The 25,571-nt window shown below is 33.5% G+C and overlaps 1 protein-coding gene across 1 annotated transcript; it reads right to left on the bottom strand.

Annotated features, from left to right (window-relative positions):
• Positions 1-133: 133 nt before the first annotated feature.
• LOC143230871 (uncharacterized) lies at positions 134-25,095 on the bottom strand. Its single transcript, XM_076465156.1, has 4 exons — positions 25,007-25,095; positions 10,473-10,529; positions 5,482-6,102; positions 134-2,487 (listed from the first exon to the last, which is right to left on the bottom strand). Exons 3-4 carry the CDS (start codon positions 6,092-6,094, stop codon positions 2,480-2,482), a joined length of 621 nt encoding a protein of 206 aa, XP_076321271.1. The 5' UTR covers positions 6,095-6,102; positions 10,473-10,529; positions 25,007-25,095; the 3' UTR covers positions 134-2,479.
• Between the last annotated feature and the right edge of the window lie 476 nt (positions 25,096-25,571).

Genomic DNA, 25,571 nt, shown 5'->3' with positions numbered 1-25,571 from the left:
ATCCACTTTGTCTTTTAAAACAAAAATATATCTTCTATGTTTCAGAAGGTGTTTAACATGAGAAGGTTCTAATATTTTCTTTGGCATTAAATAAAGAAATTTACCATCAAAATTTAAATAAGCATCACTACAATTCTGTGTACCATTTTTTTTAATCTGTAAAAGCTACAAATTCAACACCCCTTATAAAATACTCCATAAAAATATACTAAATATGTAATTCATTTAGAGTAACAAATACAGGTATTATCACATAATACCAATTTTTCAATCACAGTAATATTATTACCTAAAGTATACTAATAATTTTTATGAAATGCTATCACCAAAAATTGTCAATTTTGGAACTACTTCTACAAATTCTATTTACATACATAGTAATGAGTTGAATCTCATTCATGATTTGGAAAATATTTTTTGATTTGTTGGTTATTACAAATAGGAATTAAACTTAAAATATGTTAAATAAATCTTTGTACAATACACCCATACCAAGGATAAGCATATTACAGGATTAAACAGGTTTAAGTTATTCAGGTTTACCTTTGTTCTGTAAGAAGTATGACATCATAAACAGAATTACTGTATATGTCACATGATATCCTGTTGTCATATCTTAGAATTACAGAACATGTTAAAAAAGTAGAGCACCAAATATGATCATGTTCAGTGATCCTTGAAAAATATACCACTACAATATATAAAATAATGCTATCTTTTCTTTTAAATCACTTTCAGTCCTTTACATAAAATAAGACAGACTTCTTGATGGTCAAGTCTATTATATAATAATATTCTTCTCCAATAAGTGTATGCTTCAAATATTGAAGAAAATCTTTGACAATGGTTTTATACAAAAAATACATAACTTGTTTGTACATTACATGCCTACATTGAGAAAAAACCACCACCAAATGTTGGATACTGTATTTATAAAACAGCCTACTAAAACATAGAAACTGCAAAGTTTTATCAAATCATTTAGTGCTATAAATACACCAAAAACCACTACAACAAAAATTAAGATTCTTATTTAGAATAAAAATTCTACTTTCTATTCTAACACTTAGTTTTAACAAAATATTTATCTGAGGAAACCACTTAAAAAATAAATGGTCAAAATAGTAATGCTTATTCAATTATTTTAGGAAAGTTACCCTGATAACGCACAAATACTTTCTGCCCCTCCTACGTTTGGTTATTTGTTTATAAACAGTTTATTTGTTGTTCAATTTACATAAAAATTTATGTAGATGTGTGTTAGTATAATATCTATAATATACCATACTTTCATTATCCTAATTATGATACTTTTTAAGTTATGAGGAAAAAACTACTCATCATGCAGGGGTACAAACACTTTCTGTTGTAACTGTATAATAGTTGATTAGACATTATGTTAAAAATCTTATTGTTATAAAACAAATCTTGCAAATACAGATGTTTAATCTGGACTAGTTTTAGCCAAAAGCCTATATTAAATGTCAGATAAATGAATAAATTTTTCATTACTAGAAAATTTTCCTTAAAAGACATTCAAGAATATACAAGATTTCGACAACAAAACAGACATTCACAAAATGTACTGAGGTTCATTAGATTGAGTACTTGTTTTAAACATTTTTCACACCTATCAATGTATATATGTTTTTGTACTTCATAATCACAGATAAATCATTATCCTGGCATCAATTTCTAATAAATTATACTGAAGAGAAAAAAGTTAATTTCTGTGGTACTTTTCCACCAATTTCTAGAAACAAAACATTACATTAATCCTCCAAAAGGAGCAAGCATGTTTGATGTGACAGGGATTTGAACCTACGACCCTCAGATTATGAGTCAAGTTTTGTAGCCAGCTGGGTCATCATAAAAAGAATTAACTGATCATAATCAATATCTCCAATTATTATTAATTTTTAATATTCCAATTAGTAGTCAATTAGCTGAATGTAATCAATTAATGAATTTGATGTTTAATCAATTATCAAAACTCACAAGGTACACAGCTCTAATGGTAGTAAACAGAGCATGAACCAAAAGGTTGATATTCATTTCCTTCTTTGAAATGTACCATGATCCTATCCCATAATCATTACCCTTAAAGAGTCATTACATACTGTCTGAAAAAGAAGAAACAATATAGGTACACTTTAAACATGTACATAAAGTCACTGTTCAATTGTTGGATAACATTATATTTTTTTAAAATAAACATCATCATAGTCTTCTTGAAAATTTGAAATTAATTTAGTATCCATTCAAAATATGAATTTAAATCCTTATGTTTTGGTGTTTTTATAAATTTTATCATTCTCTTCTCAAGTAACAATAATAAATGCAGATGCTGAGATTGTGACTGCTATCTGAGCAAAGGGCAAACACCTTATGGAGCATATACTACTAATTAGTTTCAACCAACTTTTACATTTTCTCTAGAGATCTGACATTTCAAACTTCGACTGAAGAGCTCCAACATCTATTCTGCTATAAACAAAAGGAAAGAGAAAACAATATTAGTAAAAATGTAAAAGATACTCCAATAAGACACTGATAAACATAGAACTCAAGTAAAATGTAGCATGTTTATCCACGTAAAGAGTAAATAGACACTTTATAGTTTTGAAATTCTTTAAAAATATAACTATTCTGGTTTTTCAAGTAATCTGACTTGCCAGTTTATGAGGGTTTCCACATAATGTACAGATTTCTAGAACACTTGGAAAATAGACATACACCCTTGTACAAACTGAATGAAACAAGATGGAGAATTACAATTTTTTCAATTTTCTGTGTTCTATTTCTGAGAATCCAAAAATTACTCACAAATTAATACATGATATGACCACCTTTATTTTTCAGAAGATCATTAATCTGCTTTAGCATTGAGTCCACGAGTTGACTGCAATCTTTACTAATTTTTGGATTGTGGTACCACACCTCAATTATGGCCTCAATTAGCTTATCTTTCATAGTACAGTCATTTTCCCGAAGTCTTTCTTTACAAATCGCCGAAAGATTTTCAATAGGATTTAAGTCCGGAGAGTTTCCAGGCCAGTCCAGCACCTTTATTCTCGTTGTAGTCATAAAATTCTTCACAAATTTCGATGTGTGGCACAGAGCCAGATCTTGCTGAAAAATGCCAGATCCATCTGGAAATCTCTTTTTCAATTCTGGAACGACTCTTCTCTGCAAAACTTCAATGTAGTGTAGTCCTCGCATTATACCTTCTACGATATGCAAGCCTCTGATGCCATAGTAGCTGAAAAAGCCCCAAAACATCTTTTTCAAGGGATGTTTTACGAACTGATAGATGCAAGATTCTCGAAGTTTCTCACCTGAAGATCTGCGAACATGCAGACTTCTTTGACCCTGTACGAAGAAATCAGTCTCGTCACTGAATAACACCTTCCTCCATTGTTTTTACATCTAGTTCTTGTATTTCAGACCCTATTGATACTGTTTTTCTTCACTGAGTTCGTAAGAAGTTGTTTTTTGACTGGTCTCCTCTCCCTTCTAACACAATTTCGAATGATGTAATATTCCTCAAAATTTCGTCATATATCCCAAAAATAGATCCATCATACTGCAAAATGCAGCTAATGATGCTGTCTGTGTGAAAAAATGACTAATAAAGGAAATCAGCAGGTCCAGCGAGCCTACACCAGCTGCCATGCTGAAAATATTGTAAAATGACTATTTGTTTCAATTAATTTGCACAAGAGTGTATCTTGAGTTGTAACACTTAAAAGAGCACTGTGGTATAAAATGGTGGAGAAATTAGTGTAAAAAAATTTGAAATAAGAATACATTTTTCATAGAAGAGTGTTTGGGGCATATTCCTTCCTTCAGGTGCATTATATTCTTAATAGAAAATCTGATTCAGTTATACAAAAAACATCATGGATATTGAGACACATTTTGAAAATGATACACTAGATAGCAATACTTGCAAAAAAGAGAACTTAACAGGGTGGCAATAGGAAAATAATATTTAAAAACATTTTCCAATATATTTTATAAATAAGTTAGTAACTTCAAAAATAAAACTTATATTGACACAATAATAGTATAATTACACCTAGTTATAGCAGTGAACAAATTAAAATTTATGATGCATAAAAATGGAGTGTGCTGTGCAGTCCAGACAATTATTATTGCACAAGATGATCCAAGGCATTATTAAGTGGGAGTTTTAACTCTTCCATTACAGTTTGGGTGGAATCCACCCAGTTTATAACCATGAAAGTAATTGCGTGATGAATTTTGATACTGTATGCACACCTTTATAAACTTTTGCAAGTCACCGGTAAACATTAAAAGGTTTTTGAGCACAAAATATCAGAGTTTTAATAAATGTTAAGATTTTTAAATTAAAGATTTTCTTTAGACACTGAAGAGCATCTGTTACAGATAACTTGGATCAATTTGTTAGTTGGGTAATTATTTACAATTGACCTAATTTTAGTGAATGCAACATCATGCATTTATCATAATTTGGATAACATATTTAATATAAATAGGAATGCACTATAGTGTAACTGAAATAACAAATAGTGGTGGATAAATCCCTCAAGCTATCAAAGCACTGATCTATTGTTATTGGTAAAACTAATAATTTTAGGGTGTATTAACAGACATGGGTGATTCAGGTCAGTTAAACCTCACTTGTAGGGTTTTGGTCTCCCTATCTAAAAAAGGGATATTGGGATGGTTCAGAGAAGAGCTACAAGAATGTGCAAGGATAGTTTTGAAAGATCAAATTGTCTCTTGCTCTCTGTATGTCAGGATAAAATAACTAACCTAGATATTTTCTATAATATCTGTTATTACATTATGTTTAAGCTTTTATTATAAAAATACAATATATTATGTGAATGAGTACATTAAGAATGACTTGGTGAGTAACTTCAATGAACCAAATGACCCTTCAACATCTTGATTAATCTGCCTCAAACTACAATGTTTGAAACACAACAGCTAATACTCTATTGATAAAATATAGTATTCTAACATAATTTTGAATTACAACTAAGAAGAAACTTAGAGTACATAGTGAATATTTGGTCCTCTTACCAGAAGAAGAATACCAAGATGTGGAAAATATGATTCTACGCTTAAATCATTTAAGTTTACTTGCATACCTATTCTTTGAAAAATTATTTTGTTAGTAATGGTTTGTTTTATGATACGATATGTGCTGTTAACATGAACTGTTTTAAAAGTTTGTTGTATATGGGTACAGATACCATTATTTAACTTGATTTCATTATTTATTATTTTTGATTGTTTTTCAAGGGTAAAGGGTGATCCCATTAGCTTAAATCTTCTGTAACTGTCTGATTCTTATAAAACAAATTCATTAGTATTCTCCAGAAAAAAAATTCTTTATTTTCAGTAGATTTTTATTTGTCCTAGTATAACCTAACACAAAGTATGAACTACTTGTGTTTAGATGTACTGTAAAATAAGAATACTTACTGCTCTCATTCCTATTTTGACCATAATTTTGTTGAGACTGGTGTACGGACTGTCGTTCTCCAGATAAGTACTTTTGTTCACGGCTCCATGTACCTCCTGGCATATTAACATGCACTGGAGATTTAGATGATGATGAAAATGGTTGAGGCACTGTAGATTGCATCACAGAGTTCAAACTGACAGACCCAGAATGCTCATATGCTTCCAAGTGTTCTTTATCGCCAAGATTCTCAGCATATTTGACTACCTCATCCCAGTTTTCATGATTGTCAGGACTTCTGACACCATATTCAGAATCATGTTTTTCCATTTCTGATTCATGTCCACTGGTTAATGATTCAGCAACCGCATTTGAAACCTCTCGAGCTCGAGTGTGGCTGAACTCCACTTCACTTGCTCGAAATCCTGAAACATGTTGTTGATCACTTGTACCAATACTAGGACCTTTAGAAGAATCACTAGCCAAACATCTCAGCAATACAGATTTTGCATGTCTGTGCTCAAACATCATTACACATCCTTTTTTTTGGTGTGCAAGAGCTCTAAAACTTTTGGTAATTGAAAAAAAAGGCATATTGGTTTTCAAATATGACATAAGGCATACAGGGATCATCTTGAGACCTAGAAAAAAAACAATAAAAAACTCTTAAATGAGTAAATTTATTCATTTATAATTGTACACCTTTAAAATTTTGTGACTTACTTTCTCCTAACATCAAAGTAGCTAAACTGTTAAATTGTCATTTAAAAAATATATATATAATTATCTATTACTGTTGTATATTTTCGAAGAGTATGTTTCGGAATTTACAGTACCATTATGTAGTATGCCATAGATTTATGCATATGTGGGTCATTAAAACTGTTCAACAATTAATTTTAACACATTTATTAAACTATAAAGTAAGTCCTAAATGTTCAAATGTTAAAAGTAAATTCATGATGCCTCAACTAAAATAACTTCACAGATGACACAATAGCAAGTTCAGTGACAAAATTACAGGCTACACCTTTTACACTCCTTTTACAAACAGAGCAACTAAGTCTGAAGTAAAAAGGCCAAGGAATAAGAACATGTCAAAGTATCAAGGATAATGGAATGAGTATTATCAGGAACTGAAATCCTTTAGAAGGCAGGAAGGTGTAGAGCCCAGGCAAGTGTTCCTCAATGTTCCAAACCTTGCAATATTGTGAACTCTTTGTCCAGCTCATAATATAGAGAGGGTACCATCCAAAAAAATGGTAGGGCCTATGCAGCTGATCCAAATTCAAATCACACTTGATCTCAGAGAACCAATATCAGGTGTGCAGCAGGAAGGAGGATGCCTTGGTCAGAGGGGCTAATTGTGATACATGGCAGAGTGCTACACCCAATACCTGGTGGTATCTTGAATTATACAGCAGGTTCATGGTAGGAAAAGCATCATGTCCTCTACACCAGTGAAATGCCACTGTCCTATTCTCAACTGGGTGGTATTGTGCATACTCAGGAGAACAGGCCTTCACAGTCCACTACCCCAACAGTTAGGAACTAGTAAGAGGCAAGAACTCTCATACTCCACTAGAAGAAAGAGGGATAAAAACTTTATCAACCCTTTCACTGTAGCTCAGATATATACTTCCCAGTATTCCCAATCCCTCACACTGAAACTGGTTTTGGTTGTTTGACCCAAAACCAATGATAAAACTTTGACTTGATTTTATCTCAATCACAGCATGAGAAGTTGAGAGCACTGGAAAATATATGTTCTCATCATAGTGAATAGGTTAATGAATCTATCCAAACTAGATTCCATTAACTCTCTGCACTGGGAAGTCTGGAGAACCACAGCACCAGAGACAATGGAGTTGATCTACCAACAGCTGACAGCATCTGAAATTGTGCATTAGGTCTGTTGTAGGAAGACTGTTTGTTTTGAATTTTGCGCAAAGCTACACAAGAGCTATCTGTGCTAGCCATCTCTAATTTAGCAGTGTAAGACTAGAGGGAAGGCAGCTAGTCATCACCACCCACTGCCAACTCCTGGGCTACTCCTTTACCAACGAATAGTGAGATTGATCATCACATTATAAAGCCCCCACAGCTGAAAGGGCAAGCATGTTTGGTGTGAAGGAGGTTCGAACCCATGACCCTCAGATTATGAGTCGAATGTCTTAACCCAGCTGGCCATGCCAGGTCTGTAGGAAGAGCCTCAATGCCACAGATCACCAGAAATAAGTTGGAATCCCATCTGCTTTACCCATGCTTGTCCATAAGTGTACAGTGCAGGATGAATATATTTATTCTCCAGAGTGGTCTCTGGATCTACCCATTTTTCAGGATGAGTTCACCAATTCTCAATCAAATTTGGAGCATGTGGATTATTACATGCTAATAAAGTGATGCAAAAGAATTGGACCCAACACATAAGATCCAATGTTTGCAAAAAGAGGTCCAGAAATCTAGTGCCCCTTGCCTGGTGATATTCAAGATGACCATGGACAGGTCAGAGTGAAGATTTATCAATCAGCCCCAAAAATCCCACAATAAGTGAAGAAAAGTCTGACAAAGAGTAATAAATTCTAAGAGGTTCATACAGATAGAAGACTCAGAAAGAGATCACCACTACAAAACTCCTGAGTACAGAGATATGCTCCCTATCCAGAAAGAGAAGCTCCTATAGAGGTAACATTCTGGATGATGATGAGGAAGAACACACAGGGGGTATGGTTTTGATCCAATTACCAGTAAGATATAGTCTGTAAGGGAGGAAGAAGTGTGAGAGGAGCATCTGAGAAATCTGAAACAAGAATCCATTAGCCAATCAAAAACCAATGACAATGAAGCTTGAGGGCACAACCAAGAGGAATGAGAGCTTTGAGAGAGAACCATAACCCTTCCAAATAGAAAAGGGAACCTCTCACACATTAGGAAAAAGAAAGGATGAGAAGCTCCATATGATGCATTCCACAACTCGCAATTGAAGCAGAGCAGATAAAACTCAATGGTGGAGGAAGTTGAAAAAAACCACCCTAAAATGAACCAAAAACTTTTGTGGGAGTAAAGAAAAACTGCTTCACTTTGACAAACCAGCCAACCATAACATCATCCTGGAAAAGAAACTAAGGATGGAAGAGGCAAGAAAAAAATCATACATTGGTAGAAAAGTGGAAATGAAAGCCTTAGAATGAATCAGGCAGGTAAGGTAAAAGAAATCTGGATCCTAAGGAGAAAAGAAAAAAAACACAATTGCGAGACAACAGAGGAAATGAATGGAAGTGGAAGACAATCCTGACTGAAACAACTATCATAACCCATGATCTGATCACCAAGGACCTCCAAATGTGGGAAAGTTTTAAAGATTTTGGCTTCCTGAGAAGTGTAGTCAAGGTAAGTTCAATCTCCACTAAGGAAGATGCTACATCAAATGCAGAAAGTTCAACTAAGGAAAGTTAGAACAATAATCAAAAGCACGATCATCCACAGCACATGGGAATCAAAAAACACCATCCCTTGAATGTAAATACTCTTCAAAACCACGTGTTGGAACCCCAATATCGAGAGAAGGAAGAAACACTAAAATAATGGCCCAAAGTCTAGTTCCTGAAAAACAGCAGAAGTGGAACACAGAAAACAGGAGATAAAGACAGAACATAACATACCTGAGTTATCAAATTCACCAAAGGGGAAATATGTCTGGGTAAGTCATCTAAAACAACATGCAACTAAGAAGTACATTCAGGAAGAAAAAAAAAGGCTGTCCAAATCCACAACTTCCCAATGACTAAATTCTCCTACCAGACAATCATCAGTTGTTTCTGGTTTTTTCATGAGGCTGGTCAACTACCAATGGACAAAAGTCATCACTTCATGACTGAAAATCTTAGTTCTGACGTGTTAGACATGATTGGGAATTTTGTTGCAGCACTAGAATTCAAGTGAAAGTCACCAAAAGTGTGAGTGCATAACTCACAAAAGTGAAAGAGGAGATAAAATATTTGTTAACTCTATACTAAAGAATGAAAACAGTAACAAACAATGTAATTAAAGTATAAAAATTAATGAATTAAGAACTTTTAAAATCTTTTATACAAGTTTTTTAAAGTAATAACATTTATGAACTTTACATAAAAAAGTTTCATGCTTATTTTTGTCACAAAATTCAATTGTCTTAATCATTAATAACCATATTTTGTAGCTTATTACAAGTTTTGTACTACTTTGTATACATGATACATTTTCATGTACTAGTTTTAGAATAAAGTAACTCAATCCTAAATTATTATACCTGAAAAAAGGTTTTCCTCTGGTTTTTATGTTAATTTTAACTCTATTTCACTAATTTTAACTCCAAATATATAAAAATAATTATCTTATAATTTTCCATGAGGATTTGTTTTTATCAGTAAACAACACAGTTTTTGTTTCAAATTCTTCTGCTCAATTCAAAAATTAACTTTTTTTGTAAAGGACTTATTCTATTTCAAAAAGATATTATCCTTTAGTTGATATTTCAAGCAGTTCCATCAACTTTTTCTTCTTTGTTTTTCTACAAGACATTGTTGCTACTTATTAGGCTCAGTTACCAGTGGATAGAAACTTGTATGTTAATATCTACAGAAGCAATAACAAATAAAAAGGCAAACTCAAAAAAAAATTATCTTCTGTTTTTCTAACTTATCACTGAAGTGTTTGTATACTACAGCTCAAAATACATTAGTGTTGCATGTTTACAATCATTTATATACCTCCACTCTGTCACAAGTCAATCAACACACTAATATACAAGGACACATATATGTAAATATACATAAATCAATTGGTTAACTAGCTACACATTGATTTCAAATTTACAATTGTAATATGCTTTAAAAAATAGTTTTCTATTTCTCTTGCACAAGAATAATTAACTAATTATTATCTTGATCTCCTATAACCATCCAAATATTCCATAACTGTAGTATATTTAAACTTCTTATAACATTTTTCTTTAATTTTATCCATTACTTACTTTGCGAGTCAACCTGTTCAAGGTGAGAAATACTGCTTAAAAATTCATCTGTAAAATCTGAAGAAAAAGTAAAACTTATTTGCACTTTTTATTTATTTTTTCTTCATTATTCATTCTTTCTCCATTATCTAGTCGTACTTTTAGAACTGCCAAAAGACGAACCAGCCCAACTCTATTTAAATGTAAACAAGCATAAGCCAACTTCAAATCTAATGGCACCTGTCCACTATTCAAGAACTTGTATAAAAAAAACAAAAAAATAATAATATAAATACCAAGTGACTAACACATCCAATCCTTAACCTCTTTCAAAACACTTGGGTAAATATTATCTGTCCTAGGAGTTCAGCATTCTCTAAATTTTACATTGTTTTCTTAAGCTCTTAATTAATGTGATCATCTTGTCCAATCTTGTTTCCAGCTAGCAACTGTTCAAGGTGAGGAGTATTATGTAAATTTTAGTCTATAAAAACTAAAGAAAAAGTATAATTTACTGACACAGACATCCCACAACTATTGGATATTAGCAAAGAAACCTAGTCCCATTTTTCTTAGTCTATTTGAAGGAAACTTACTATTTATTTTCATGCTTTCAGCCAAAAATATTTTACATACTTTTTTGGGTTTGCTAATTTTCTGTTTTGCCCACCCTTTTTATCTTTTATAATCCTTCAAACTTCTCATCATTGCAATCCACTTAAACTTTTTTTTTAATTTTATACTTTATAACCTTTGCAAGCCAATCTGTTTCTTTCTTGCAGCCACCTCTTTTTATCTATACCAGTGATTCTCAACCTGTGTGCCACAAGAGATTGGCAGGTGTGCTGCAGTATTTTTGAAACACATTCAACTTTCTGTGGATTTTATAAGTAAGTCAAACACATCAGATAATAAAAGTTACTATAGAGACACTCTGAAACCTTCCAAAACGTTCAATGGTTTTCATTGAACTCGAGCACTGAAAAGTTCACACTTAAATTTCATTCTCAACTGCAACGATTTGACTGTTAGTTTAATTGTGGCACAACAAGCACTTCATACATCATAAATGATACATCAAACAATCAAACTGCTTTCTGGAACACGTTCAGTTTCACCAGTCATTGTTTCCCAAAAAGAGCTTGGATGAGTTTTGGATCTCCATTAAAAAAATTCATATCCTGCAATCAGTTCAAAAGCATTTGAAGTTCTGCTTTCATTTGCATCTTCATGGTTTTGCAAAATTAGATTTTCAGCATTGACTGAAATTAAAGCCAGAAAGAGAGAGAGGCTTCTTACAGTCGATGATGAAATGCGAGCTTTTTGTCAACGTTAGAGCCTTACTTCAATTTGATTTTCTCTCGAAAGCAGGCACAAGCATCACATTGAAAACTTATGTAAAAATAAAAAGTTTTCATTTTTCTGCTATACCACAAAATCGTTGAAAAGCCTTAGAACAACACTCACGGCCAAAGCAAGCGATAGTATTGTCAATGTGCAGATGACATTAATATCGCTTGCTTTGGCTGTAATTTTCATTCTGAGGCTTTTAAAGTTAATTCTTCTGTGTAATGCGTGTCTAAACGTGATACACAATGACTTTATTATCTCTTGCTTTGACCGTAATTTTTGTTCCAAAACTTTTAAAGCTTGTCGTATAACATGTACCTAAAAAATTGTTAAGGCTTTCCAGGTGTGCCATGAAAATTTTCAGATTGTCGTAGTGTGCCACAAGTCAGAAAAGGTTGAGAACCACTAATTTATAAAAAACAAGTTTATCTTGAATATGTAAAAATGTATTTAAATGTTTTTTTCCACATTTGATCACTATCTCCAACTAATTCATCTATTCAAGTCACAAGAGATAATTTTTGATTCGTCCTATCAAAATTTGCTTTTTTTTAGAAATTCAAAAACAAAATCTCATTTCACATCTCTACATGCAGCAAAACATTAAATCTAATTGAGCAATGATCACTTGTAGATCCTGGGTAATCTCTCACCTCCATAATTACAGACTCTCACCTTAAAAGAAACTAACACTTGATGTTGGATTTATATTCATAAATACAGAATTTCACAAACATTTGGCATTATTTTGAAGAAGCATAAGATGTATACTTTGTGAAAATTTATAAAGGCTTAAACGAGGTAACGAAAGAAAGTTGACCAAAATTTCTCTAATTTTTTATAAATATTCAATAATTTTTTGAATGATGTTTTAATTGTCGATAATTGCTCTAAGCTTTTCTCTACATGAATTGAATTGTCATAGTTTTTGTTGTGTGTTCAGACATTTGTGTGTGTGTGTGTGTGTCTCGTATTTTCCAATCAATTCTTCAAAATTTTAGTCTCTTGTATTTGACTGAAAAATGTGTTTATGTGTTTGATAATTGGTTTATTGAAATAGAACCATTTCTTTCTAATAAGATGCCAATTTTATGCAATAAAGTTATGAATTTTTGCAACAATGTGTAATTTCTCATCTTGAAAAATACAAGTTATAATTACCAAATTACCTACCTAATAGATTCTTACCTGGAAACAAACACTCTTGTGAAGTAATTTTCCTGACATAATTAAGTTCTCACTTTGAAACAAAAACACTTAAAACTACACACAAACTTTCAAGATGTCTTCAAAAGAAAGTAATGAAAAATAAATATAAAAAAAATATTTGGGTGAGACATTGTTCATATCCCATCATTTGTGCCCAAATATTCCCCAGTTTCTACAATATAAGCCATTTCTTTATTAGAAGTTAACAAAATTAAAATAGCATTGTTACAAATTGTTGAAGAAAACTACGGTAAACATTTTCTACAAATTTGTCTCCCTCATGATTTAAATCTTACATTTTCCAACCTATATTCCTAAAATAAAAATCTTCCATAAGAATAGCTTCATTACCAGTTGAATACTTCAACTCACTGAAGAGTTTCTTATTAATTTCATCTGGTTTTCTGTAACGTATTATAACTACAAGCTTCCTCCCATTACAACCACTAACAGAAACCTTCAATTTAAAGAGGCTGTAACTTGTATTTTAAATTACATACATACACAAACATATATATATAAGCCACTCTCTCTCTCCTCATTTTTGGCATACACTATCTCTATTAAACAATCTTTAACCTTCTAATTCAAAAACACCCTGTTTCTCAAACTGTATACCTCAAGCAAGATTTCCATTATTCCAGTTATATCAAAATATTTTATTTCTTATACTTAAATCATTACAATAATAACAGCTTAGTCTACAGTTAAAACTAACTTTCTACCTCATTCCTACACTGTACCCTCACAGTACATATTTTATTATTATTTGTGCCCCTTCCATCATCCAATTCTAATTCAGTTTCTCTTACAGTTAATAGCTCTTACAAATAAGCTAGCCCCTACTCTTTATAAATTGTAAACCATCCTTTCCAAAATTTCAGTGATGGCCATGTCTCGCTTACAAGAATTACTAAACAACGTCTCAACATGGAGCAACAAGTGGAGAGTTGTATTAAATCCAACCAAAACACAAGCAATTACCTTCTACAGGAAATTAAAAAAGCAAAGGAAAAATCTAGAAAAAATAAAATTATCTCTCGGAAATACAACCATTAACATGAGCAAAAACATCACATTCCTCGGCATCACTTTCGACACAAAACTAACATGGAAAAAATATGTAAACAATATACACTCATCAATTAGAAAAAGAATTTCACACCTAATGACTCTAACCAGTAGACAATCAAAATGTTCACCAAACACCATTATCCAAATATACAAGGCTTACATCCATCCACTAATAGAGTACGGATGTCAAGTAACATACAATATGTCAAATAACACACTCCAGAAAATCCAAGTTCAACAGAACAGAATACTAAGATCTGCATTCAGTCTACCGTCATTCACGCCAGTAAATTATATACATCAAATTAGCAAATTACCAACACTAAGAGATAGACTAACGGAAATATCACACAAATATTATCTGAAAGCAGAAAATAGAAACAAACTAACGGCATCACAATACAAATTAACTAGTGCACCAACAAAATACATTTCACCTTACAACATATTTCAAGAATCACAAATTACACAACAAAGTGTCTAAAGAAAAAAAAAATTCATGTCAATAATATGTATTCCTTTTCTTCAGATATCAGGCACACGATAGGCAAAACTTTTGGCGCCTGTCCTGTGAAAGTGGGTTTTCTCGGGGCACTCCCGTTTCCCCCCACAGCAAAAACTTAGGCATTGGATTTTTAGATCCCAGCCCAGGCAACTTTATTGCCAGACCCTGAGTCGGGTCGTTTGAATTGAATTCATGTTCATACTTGCTTGACTTCTTCCTTTCGGGAAGGGACCTGGCCATTCTCTCCGTTGCTGCCTTTGCCTCCGTCCAAGATAACATTTAGAGTGACATCCTCCACAAAAAAAAAAAGCCAAAAATTATTTAATAAATAAATAATAAAACTAAACCTAATAACAATTCACGAAAGGGGACGAAGAGGAACTACAACGTTCCTGAACACCCCAGTTGGAGAGAGAACTCTTCTGATTTCTCTCTCTCTAAACTAATCCCCAGCCACGTTAGTTTGCGTTTTTTTCCAAAATGTTTCCTTTTCCCATTGAAATGATTCCACAAATTTATTCAGCCAACCTACTCTTGTTTGCATATTACCTCTTTTGCAACAGGTCACAGGTCAAAAACCATGTCATCCCATTTGTTGACTTGCATTCAAAATTTTATTGAACTACTATTTATGTCAATAAGTTTGGAGTCAAATTGTAGATTATAATTCCAACTTTAATATTGTACATGAGTTAATTTCTTAATGTATAAAAGTAATTATTAAAAAAACACATCTAAGTATAGATTTCAGTGAGTCACGTGGTATTTTTTGTTTGTTTTGAATTTTGCACAAAGCTACTCAAAGGCTATCTGCACTAGACATCCCTAATTTAGCATTGCAAGACTAGAGGGAAGGCAGCTAGTTATCACCACCCTCTGCCAACTCTTGGGCTACTCTTTTACTAACAAATAGTGGGATTGACCGTCACATTATGATGCCCCCACAGCTGAAAGGGAGAGAATGTTTGGTGCGACAGGGATTCGAACCTGCGACCCTCAGAATATGAGTCAAATGCACTTGGCCATGCTGGGTCATTACATTGAATGTTGAATGTAGTATTGTTTGAAATTAGATATCTGTGATACCAAAATACTAAGTCTGTACTTTTGTACAAATTAGGAACTCAAATTATTAATACTGACAAGCTAGGATATAAAATAAGAACCTCATATCTTTTTATTTTGCTTATGTACTGATTACAGCACAGTGGCCATGTTCAACTGTTTCCATTTTTTTTAAACGATCCTTCATATACTCTCACTACACTATATAACTTGTGAATAACCAATTAACAGCTTGGAAAGTCCTCAGAGTGATTTTTTTCAGCCATTTTAAATCAATGAAATGCCTACCATGTTCTTTTGATTCAAGTTTTCAAGAAAGTAAGTTGTGTCTTTGGTCTGCTCACAGTTTATATTTTTTAAAATCTAAATAAATCTTAGTTACTAAGCATAATACATTGTAGTGGATTTCTATGGTATCAATATAGTTATTTATGACTTTTTGGTTATTCGACTGTATATATAAAACCTAAAAAAATTGTTTGATATCCTTCACCTCTGATATGTTTAAAGGCTTAACAATCTATGTCCAGCAACAACCGAGTACAAAAGTCTTAACGAGAAGAAATAATAAATAGTTATTTTACTTTATCTATATTTTAAGAAAATAAGTTTAATAATTTATGTCTAAACAGTAATAATCTGTATGCATATATATGTATAATAATTTAAATGTATATTACAAAATGTTAGTCCATTAAGGTACAGCTATGACAGGGTAAACTAAAGGTCAGTTTTATATTACTGGATACATATCCTGACTGGAAGATCAATATAAAACAAAATAAATATATATGTAAATATATAGTGTTATGAGACTTAAGCTATTTAGACTAAACAATTGTATTTTCACATTATAACGTACAGTCATTCTAGTTCGAAAAAAAGCATAATTTATTTCCTAATTTTTTACTGATGGTTATGAGGTTGGTTAAGTAACAAACCCCACATAGTTAGAGTATAGAAAATAACATAAAATATACTGTTTTACTAAAAACAAAACTATGAAATGTATTTAGGAGGTTTTAGAGATTACAAAATAATATTTGAGATTTTTGGGATGAAGAATAGTTTTATTAATCATAGCATAAAATCACTATGCACTTAAACTATTAACAAAACAGACTAAAAAATAAATTCTAATTGAAAAAATTATTTCATTAAAAATTCTGATTTTTTGTACATGAAATACTTGTAATCTTTACTAAGATTCTGTGAAGATACATTTGCTGTATCAAAAGTTACAGTGCAAATACTTAACATGTGCAAATGTGTAGACAAACTTGTGTATATTATGCTCAGCCCATAGCAAAAGAGTTAACCTAAGTATTTACTCCTGCTGACTTACTTATAATTTTATATACACAATTAAGTTTAAGTGGTACCTTGACATGAGTTATAATTTTCCTACACCAAAACTGTATTTCTGACAGGTATTTACTTCTAATCAAATGCATAGTTATTCTTTAGTGCTGCCCTCTATTTGCAGAAATATTTTCCACAACACAAGCCTTTCACTCTTACACACTCCTCAATTTACATGGTTTAACTAGTTCTCACATGCAAATTATCATATGACAAACCTTCCCCAATAGTAGTGTAACATACCCATATGCTTCCCTCTGTGTTATTCTACATAACTATTGCTCCAAATTCAGGAAGAAAATTTAAGCCTCAATTGACAGCAATGAAGAAATGTGGGAAGCATGAGTGGAAATAAGTACCTGTCGGAAATACATTTTGAGAGTAGATAAATATCTTCCGACAAGGTACCGTACTTCTGACAAACACAGCTAGAATCCCATATTGATTAGATGGAGGGACTGGTGCAAGAAAGAAAGCAGAAGCATCCTTAAAAAGTATCTAAAGGACACACTAATGAGGAAACCCTCTAATAAGAGATTATAAGTGGGAGACTGCATCACTTCTGCATACTCTTTGCCTAGACACGTTCAGACGTGAAAATGGCATGACAGATACAGGTGGAATATTGTGAGGAGACCATATCAATGGGAGAGAAAACAGACAGTGATCCTAACCAAAATACACTATCATTTCAATCTTCCTAATGAACAACATGGGTAAAGTAAGAGATGCATCCCAATGTGTAAAGTGTCTACTGCATGATGGACTCTACACAGCAAGTCAACTGTGTCCCGAATCTGACTGCTGGAGCCTCTATGCAGAGGTAGGACAAGGATCATACCATCAGTAAATCAACTATAATACAAAACTCAACCATCAGGAACCAACATCCATGTAGGATTAGGATGAAGAATCTCAATTAACATAACATTAGTGTAGACAATATGTTGATTGGTTCAGCTCTAAATCCCAAACTTAATAGCTAGGAACAAACTTTCATGAAGGGTAGGATAAGTGATCTTAGTCGTTATGATGGTGCACTTCCAAGCTACAACATCCCCTCAGGCAAACCCAAACAGAACTGAAGTGTCCATTTGAAGAATGTATCATCTACTCCAACAGCACACTACCACTTTACTTTCAACTGGATGGAGTCTTTATGTTTTTATTGTTTATATTGTATATTGGTCATTCAGGAGGAAAACTACATGGTTCACCCCTCTTTGAACTAGAAAGTGGTAAGGATAGTCTTACTCCACTGGAAGAAACATGGGGACAAAATGCATTGAAGAGTTCAGAGAAACATTCATACCTGAAATAGTGCAATGAGTGACCACAAACTCTCTTTATTCAATCAGAGGGATGGCAGAAATAAGCAGCAATCCTTTTCTGCTTTACCCATAAAGTTCATGGGTTAGTAAGGTCCAAAATAGGTGCACTTATGAAGCAAATATATTGAGGAATAACCTAAAACCAACATTGTGGAATACCCCGTCTCTAGTTTATGTGATTGTAATGAACAGTGTGCACTTTGTGGCCATGAAAATTATGAAAGTGAAGTCAACATGGGTTAAAATTGTGGGTTTTAGTATATTTCTAAGTGATTTAAGTATACCTGGGCAAAACATGGGACAGGCTCCTGAAAAATAATATATATAACATAATAAAGAAAAAATTTAAACTTACCCAGTTACAATCTCAATAAAGAGTGAAGGATGGTAACAGGTGGGAGATGGTACCCAATGAGGAAGAAACAATACCCAAAGCAGCTAATGAAAGATAAATGAATGAAGTGTAGTCCCAGTGCTCAACAAACAAAATACCTTCAATAAACGGCAGATTTGTGATGGAGATATGTGAAAAAGTACCTGATTGGAATCAAGACATCAGAAACTAATCATGGAAAGAAAGAGGCAAAGAATAAAATTCCAATCGAATCACAAGGTAGGTAGGTAGGTATTTCATGTTTATTGGCACAAAGCTACTAGGCTATCTGTGCCAAACAAGATGTAGTATATTATAATGGTATATAGAAATTAAGGTAAAAATATGTAAAATTAAGACCTGCCAGGAAGACTGAAGCATTAAGTTCAAACTTTCTGTCAATTACCTGAAGTTGGTCTTTCCAGTTCTGGGTTCAGGTCAAAATAAAAATTAAAATGTGTAGAAGAAATCATGCTAAAAGAGTATATAGTCCATAAAACCTTAAATTAAATTAAAAAAAACAATGGCTCTTAAAAATGTAAAAACATGAATGAGGTGAACAGTCCTATGACATTGGATAATGTCAAGGGCAAACCTACCTTAAAAATATATTTAAAATGGTGTCGTTGTTCTTGGTTGTAATGACGGCATGATAATAAAATATCTATGATTGTGACCTTAGTGCCACACAGACCACACATTGGTGAATCAGTATCAGATAAAAGAAAGTGGTGAGTTAAAAAGCTGTAATCAAAACAACTTCCTCTCTTCGATCTTTACAGAAACAAGATGGCCAAAGAGCTAAGGAAGGCTTCATTTGACAAATCTTATTATTTTGTTGCTCACTCCAGGTCAACTGCCAACTGGTGTACAGTTGGGTTTTGATAACTGGACCATAGTCCATGTATGGAACAGGGGCAGTGGTGATAGAGCCAGAGCAGATGGACTTCACCGCTCTATGAACTAGCTCATTCCCACAAATACCAACGTGACCTGGTATCCAAAAAAACTGGACAGAGACAGATGATTGAGAGAGATGGGCCAGTTTGTTTTGGATATTGATGAGAATAGGGTGGTCAGGGCCAAGAGTCAGCTGAGTGAATCAGTATAGATTGTACAATTTGTATATTGCATAGTTTCAATATGATTCAGGGCAAGAGAAGTGGCAAACAATTCAGCAGTGAATACAGAAACTGCAGAGGGGATTCTGTGTGCTACAACTGAACTGAACAAACCATGGTAGAGCTTACAGAGTCACCTGTATATATGGGTTTGGATGGATCATTTAAAAGATGTTCAGCAAATAAAGAGTAATATATTCAATCAGGAGTATCTGCCTTCCTCAGATGACTCAAAGATAGGTTGCAGTTGAGGATAGTAATTAGCCATAGTGGAATAGACCGATCTGTGGATAATGCTGTGCCATTCAAAGATAAATCCAATTTTCCTGATTGTGCCTGGATACAAAGACTAAAAGGAGCATTGGCAGATTTTCTATTACAAAAAAGTGTGGCCCACTGAAGATGGAAAACACAACCCTAAGGATGCTGTGGTAAAGATCGAAGTTTGGAAGCATACATAAGAGACATTTGCAAACAGAGAAAATATAGAGGGGGTTTATGGGACTCCACGTACAAATTTTGAACTGGAAATGTATGAAAGGCCCCAGTGCAAATTCAAAGTCCCTGATGGTGGATAGAGTCCAACATTTTCAGCACTGTGGTTCTGGCAGAACCATAAACCATAGACCCATAGTCAAGTGTGGATCAGATAAGGGCATGATAAATTTTAAGCATGGAGTATCAATCCCCTCACCAAAGAGGTGGAAAAGAGGACACTGAGGATGTTCAGTGCTCTTATACATTTGACATGAAGTTGCTTGATATGTGAAAGTTTAATTTACAGTCAAATATAAGACCTAAGAATTTTGCCTCAGGGACAACAGGAAGTACAGCATCATCAATATGAAGTTCTGGATCTGTGGCAGAAATGTACACAAACAGTTTTAGAGAGAGAAATTTGAAAAACATTTGCTGTGGTCCATTTAAGTATATGATCAATTGCAGTTTGTAGCTGCTGCTCAATAAACCTCATGTCTGATGACTAACATGAGATGTAAAAGTCATCAACAAAAAAATCATTTACAACTGTAGGGGGTAGCTGTTCACTGATGGCATTAATTTTTATAATGAAAAGTTTGACACACAGAACACAGTTGAGGGACTCCAAGTTCATGTAGGAAAAAATGGGAAGGTGTTGAGCCCACATGGACCTGTAATTGGTAGTTCATTAAAAAATGCTTAATAAAAAGTGGCAAATTGCCACACAATCCGTATGAGTGAAGGTCTTGCAAGATGCCATATCTCCATGTTGTATCATATGCTTTCTCTAAATCAAAAAATAAAGAAACAAGATGTTGTCATTTCAAAAAGGCTTCTCTGACTGATGTTTCAAGGTGAATTAAGTGGTCTATCATAAAGCACTGTCTTCAGAACCCATACTGAGTGGGTGAAAGTTGTTTGATTCAAGGAACCAAACAAGATGAGCATTAATCATCCTCTCTAAGATCGTATGAGACAATTTGTCAAAGCAATTGGATAATTATTCAAAATAATATTTGGATTTTTCTCAGGTTTAAGAATAGGGAGTACAACAGCTTGGCACCAAGCATCAGGAAAGACATTCTCCTGCCATATCCAGTTAAAGACAGCCAGAAGAAAAGTGGCATAGCATCTCAATGTATATCATCAGGTCCAACTGATGTATTGCCAGATTGATGAAGTGCAAGTTCCACCAGTGTAAGAGGGCAATTGTAGTCATAGGGATGATCAGTGTCTTAATAGCTAAGAAGGAAGGGGATGAGTTTGAAGAGCTAGATACATGAGAGAAACATTCACTAAGAGTACTGGCAATGCTCTGAGCATCAGCATCTTCATGGCCATTGGATATTAAGATAGCAAGGGGGTAGAAGTATACCGTCCACTCACCTTCTGGATTTTATCCCATATGACTTTTGAACTGTTGGTTGAAGAAATGCTGGAGGTGTATTTAATCCAAGATTCCTTCTGGCTTTGATGCTTACCTCGCCGAGCATGTGCACGGGCTTGTTGAAATGCGATGCAGTTTGAAAGCGTGGGATATCTATGAAATTTATCCCAAGCATGTTTCTTAGCTTTTTGTGTTATATAACAAGCAGAATTCCACCAGGGGTGAGATGCTGTGGGAAATATCTCGAGGTTTGGAGGATGCACTGAGCAGCTGCTTGGACAATACAGTTAGTTACTGCTGCTACACAATCATCTATTGTTGATTTATTTACATAAGATGGCAGGATCAAGTTCTAAAAGAGCAGTGAAAGAGGGCCAGTTGGCCTGGTCCAACTTCCACCAAGATATATGGGTTGGGTGGGATTGACCACAGCCAATCTCTCTTAATATGATAGGAAAATGAGCACTACCCCATGGATTGATGTCAACCTCTCAAGAAAAACAAGTGAAAAGCAAAGGGGAGCAGATAGAAAGATCTATAGCAGTAAAAAACTGACTGGGTGCATGAAAATAAGTGTAAGAGTCATTATTGAAGAGAGACAGGTTATGATTCAAGAGTAAATGCATAGAAATAGCCTCAAATAACAGACCAGTGAAGACAAAGAGCCAACCCTAAGTCCTTATTAGAAGTGGATTGAGATGATCCCAAAAACAAAGAAGAAATGTGCAGAGGGAAAAAAACTTCCCCAATATGGAGGAAAGGAGGAAGAAGTATCTTAAGAAACCCTCCCAGACATAGGTGGAAGACAGGAGAAGTGTAAAGTACCATTTCCTGTATGAAAGTCAATGCAGTAAGATGAAGGTGGAAAACTAGATATGGGATAAAATGAATAGGTTTAATTGGTACAAATTCATACTTCTAACAAAATAAAGCTAATAGTTCTCCAATCAAGATTGGTTGATTAGTTGGTTTGGTATTTTATGGCACAAAGGAACTAAGTTACCTATGCCAAACATCTGGTAAACAGTTAAAATTAAAGTAGAATTATTAAAATTCATAAAAAAGAATCAAGATAAAACAAAACAGTTTAATTTTCTAATTAAAAACTTAAATAGCATTAAATCCAATTTTGATATCTAGTTTAAAGCAGTAAGAAAGAAAGTACAGTAATAAAAGTTTAAAAGGACTTTCTGTAGTATAATTTTAATTATCATAACTCACCAGGATGAATAACAGGTAAGTTCAAACATAACCATTATTCAACTAAAGTTGGCCTTTCCAGTCCTGGTTTTAAGTTATATGATATCATGGCCATTTTCAGAAAGTAAAATAATACAAGTTTTAAAAGACTTTCTGTAGCATAATTTTAATTATTATAACTCACCAGGATGACTAATGGGTAGGTTCAAACATCAGGATTAGTCACCTGAGGTTAGCCTTTAATTCATAAAAAGGAATTGCATTAAAATAAGTTTCTAATTTATTAATTTAAAAACTTAAATTGCTTTAAAAAGATCAATGGCCTTTAAAAAACTAAAAACATTTGTAAGGTGGACAGTGTTACTATCACCAATGACACTGGATAAACCTTAGGGCAAAACATGTCTAAAATGGTGCTGACGTTGAGAGTATCAACAACTGTGAGAGAGTAAAATGTGGCTTATTGTGACCTGAGTGTCACAAAGACAACACATTGGAACATCAGTCTCAGATAAAAGAAAATAGGTGGTTAAAAAAACTGACCAATGAGTAATCTAGTCAGGAAAACATCCTCTTTCCAATCTTTACAGAAATAAGATGATCAAAGTCCAATAGAGGGTTTTAATTGGAAAAGCTTGTTTTCACATTGCTTACTGTCTTTAATTTTGTTCATTCAAAATAAAAGACAGTATATTTTTTACATCCAGTAAACTTGTAAATATAATGTTATAATCAATCTATTTAAAGTCTTGCATATAACACCTTGATTAAAATCAGGAGCTTTATTTCATTTCCAGTTCAAGTTTGTATGTTTTCTAAAGATTTTCAGTGTTTCTTCTTTGATATTTCTATATGGCATACTTAGCTTTTTCTAGCATAGGCACTAAGTACCCAGTACAATAAAATGTTTTCTTTTCAAAGTGAATCCTTTTTAAGAGTCCATGCAATTTAATCAAAACTACTCTGGAACTTGCAACTGGAAAGGGTTGGTTGGTTGGTTGGTTGATTTGGTGTTTTATGGCACAAAGCAGCTAGGCTATTTGCACCAAACATCAACTGGAAAGGGAATTCTCTACTGCCTGAGCAAGAACTACCCAATTACTCATTAAATAATTTATCCCACATCTTATTCATGCATCAAACTGTGTACCACACATTCAGCACACTATGTATGCACTGGTTGTTGTCTCAAAGTGTCTTTTAAACTTTCAAGATCATTTGAATAAGCAACATATAATTGTCATAAAGTCTTTCACAACAACAAATAATTTAAATACACTGTCTTTCAATGCTGATTCAACTCTAAATGTCATGAATGCCTAGAAGCAAACAGCAATTATCATTTATTCAGTTTATTAGCAATTCATTGTAAACTCCAGTATTAACAGATACTCCATCAGCTGTAGCTAAAACTAGTAGATAAGTGTATTTCTCTAATGAAATTAAAACCCTTCCATCACATTTGAATACATTGCCAATCTTCCCCTTTAGATTATTTGCATATGTACTACCAAAGCTCTTGATGTCCTGCATGGAAACATGGAAAAATACCTTGCCTGAATGTGCTAATTGTATAGTGCACATTTTAAGATTGCACATCCTTTACACCAGCAGTACACCACCCTAAAAGCTTGGAACTAGTAAGTGGTAAGTACTCCCAAACTCCACTTGAAAATATGGGGGAGAAAATGGATAAGAGAATCTAGTAACGTCATTACCTGAAACAGTGCAATGGGTGATCATGAAACCCTATTTTGAAAAGCAGACCATCCTGATTTATTCTTTAATGTATTGCACATACAGATAGTTTTCTTTTACTTTATCCTTGAAGTCCATGGGTGGTATAGTCTGGAACAAGCAAGTTCTTGAAGTAACATTGCAAGGATATTACCTTTCAAACAATCCTGTAAAACACCCCATCTTAATGGAGTGTACAGCAAAACCATGAAACAAAAAGCCTATGTGAACATGGCTGTACCATGCAGATTTTGAATTGTTGAATATCTAGCCAGACACTCCTCACCACAGGAAGGAATCCATGTAAAGAAGGTATGAAGGATGAACCACTGAAATAAAGACAGCATTAATACAGACTTACCCAGTCTTACAGTTACACAAAAGCGTGAAGAACATCCACAGGTGGAAGACAAACACCAAAGGAAGCAGAAACTGGTATATGATGTAAATAATGGCAGATGAATGTGTTAGGTGTTGTCCTCATGTCTGATTGCAGGATTTCCTCTAATGGCAAACAAAGATGTGAAATGCAGTGTCAAATTTGATAATAAATTAGTCAACAAATTACTGTGGAAATGGTACAATGAGGAATAAGTCAACTGGACCAAATAACAAACCCAATTTCTAAAAGTAGAAAGAATAGATCTCTAGATGAAGATGATTTGCATGGAACAGTTTGTTTTTTTTACATACTTAACAGTGAAGATAGTAGGAATAGGGAACACACAAATGATGGCAGATTAGATTGTCTTGAGCTAAGGCAGTTTTATTTTTTATAACAGGTTGGTTTGCCTTTGGAATGGATTGTCTTCAGAATCTATGCAGGCAGTAAATTTAAGTGAAAGCTTGATAACTTTTAGAGTGAAAAGAGTTGGCCTTAAGATTTATTTTATTACTATTTCTTAAAATTTTTTATTAATAGTTTT

This window comes from Tachypleus tridentatus, chromosome 10 (assembly GCF_004210375.1).
Source record: "Tachypleus tridentatus isolate NWPU-2018 chromosome 10, ASM421037v1, whole genome shotgun sequence".
Taxonomy (NCBI): domain Eukaryota; kingdom Metazoa; phylum Arthropoda; class Merostomata; order Xiphosura; family Limulidae; genus Tachypleus; species Tachypleus tridentatus.
Note: the sequence above shows the minus strand (reverse complement) of the source record. Positions and strands in the feature narration are given on the sequence as shown.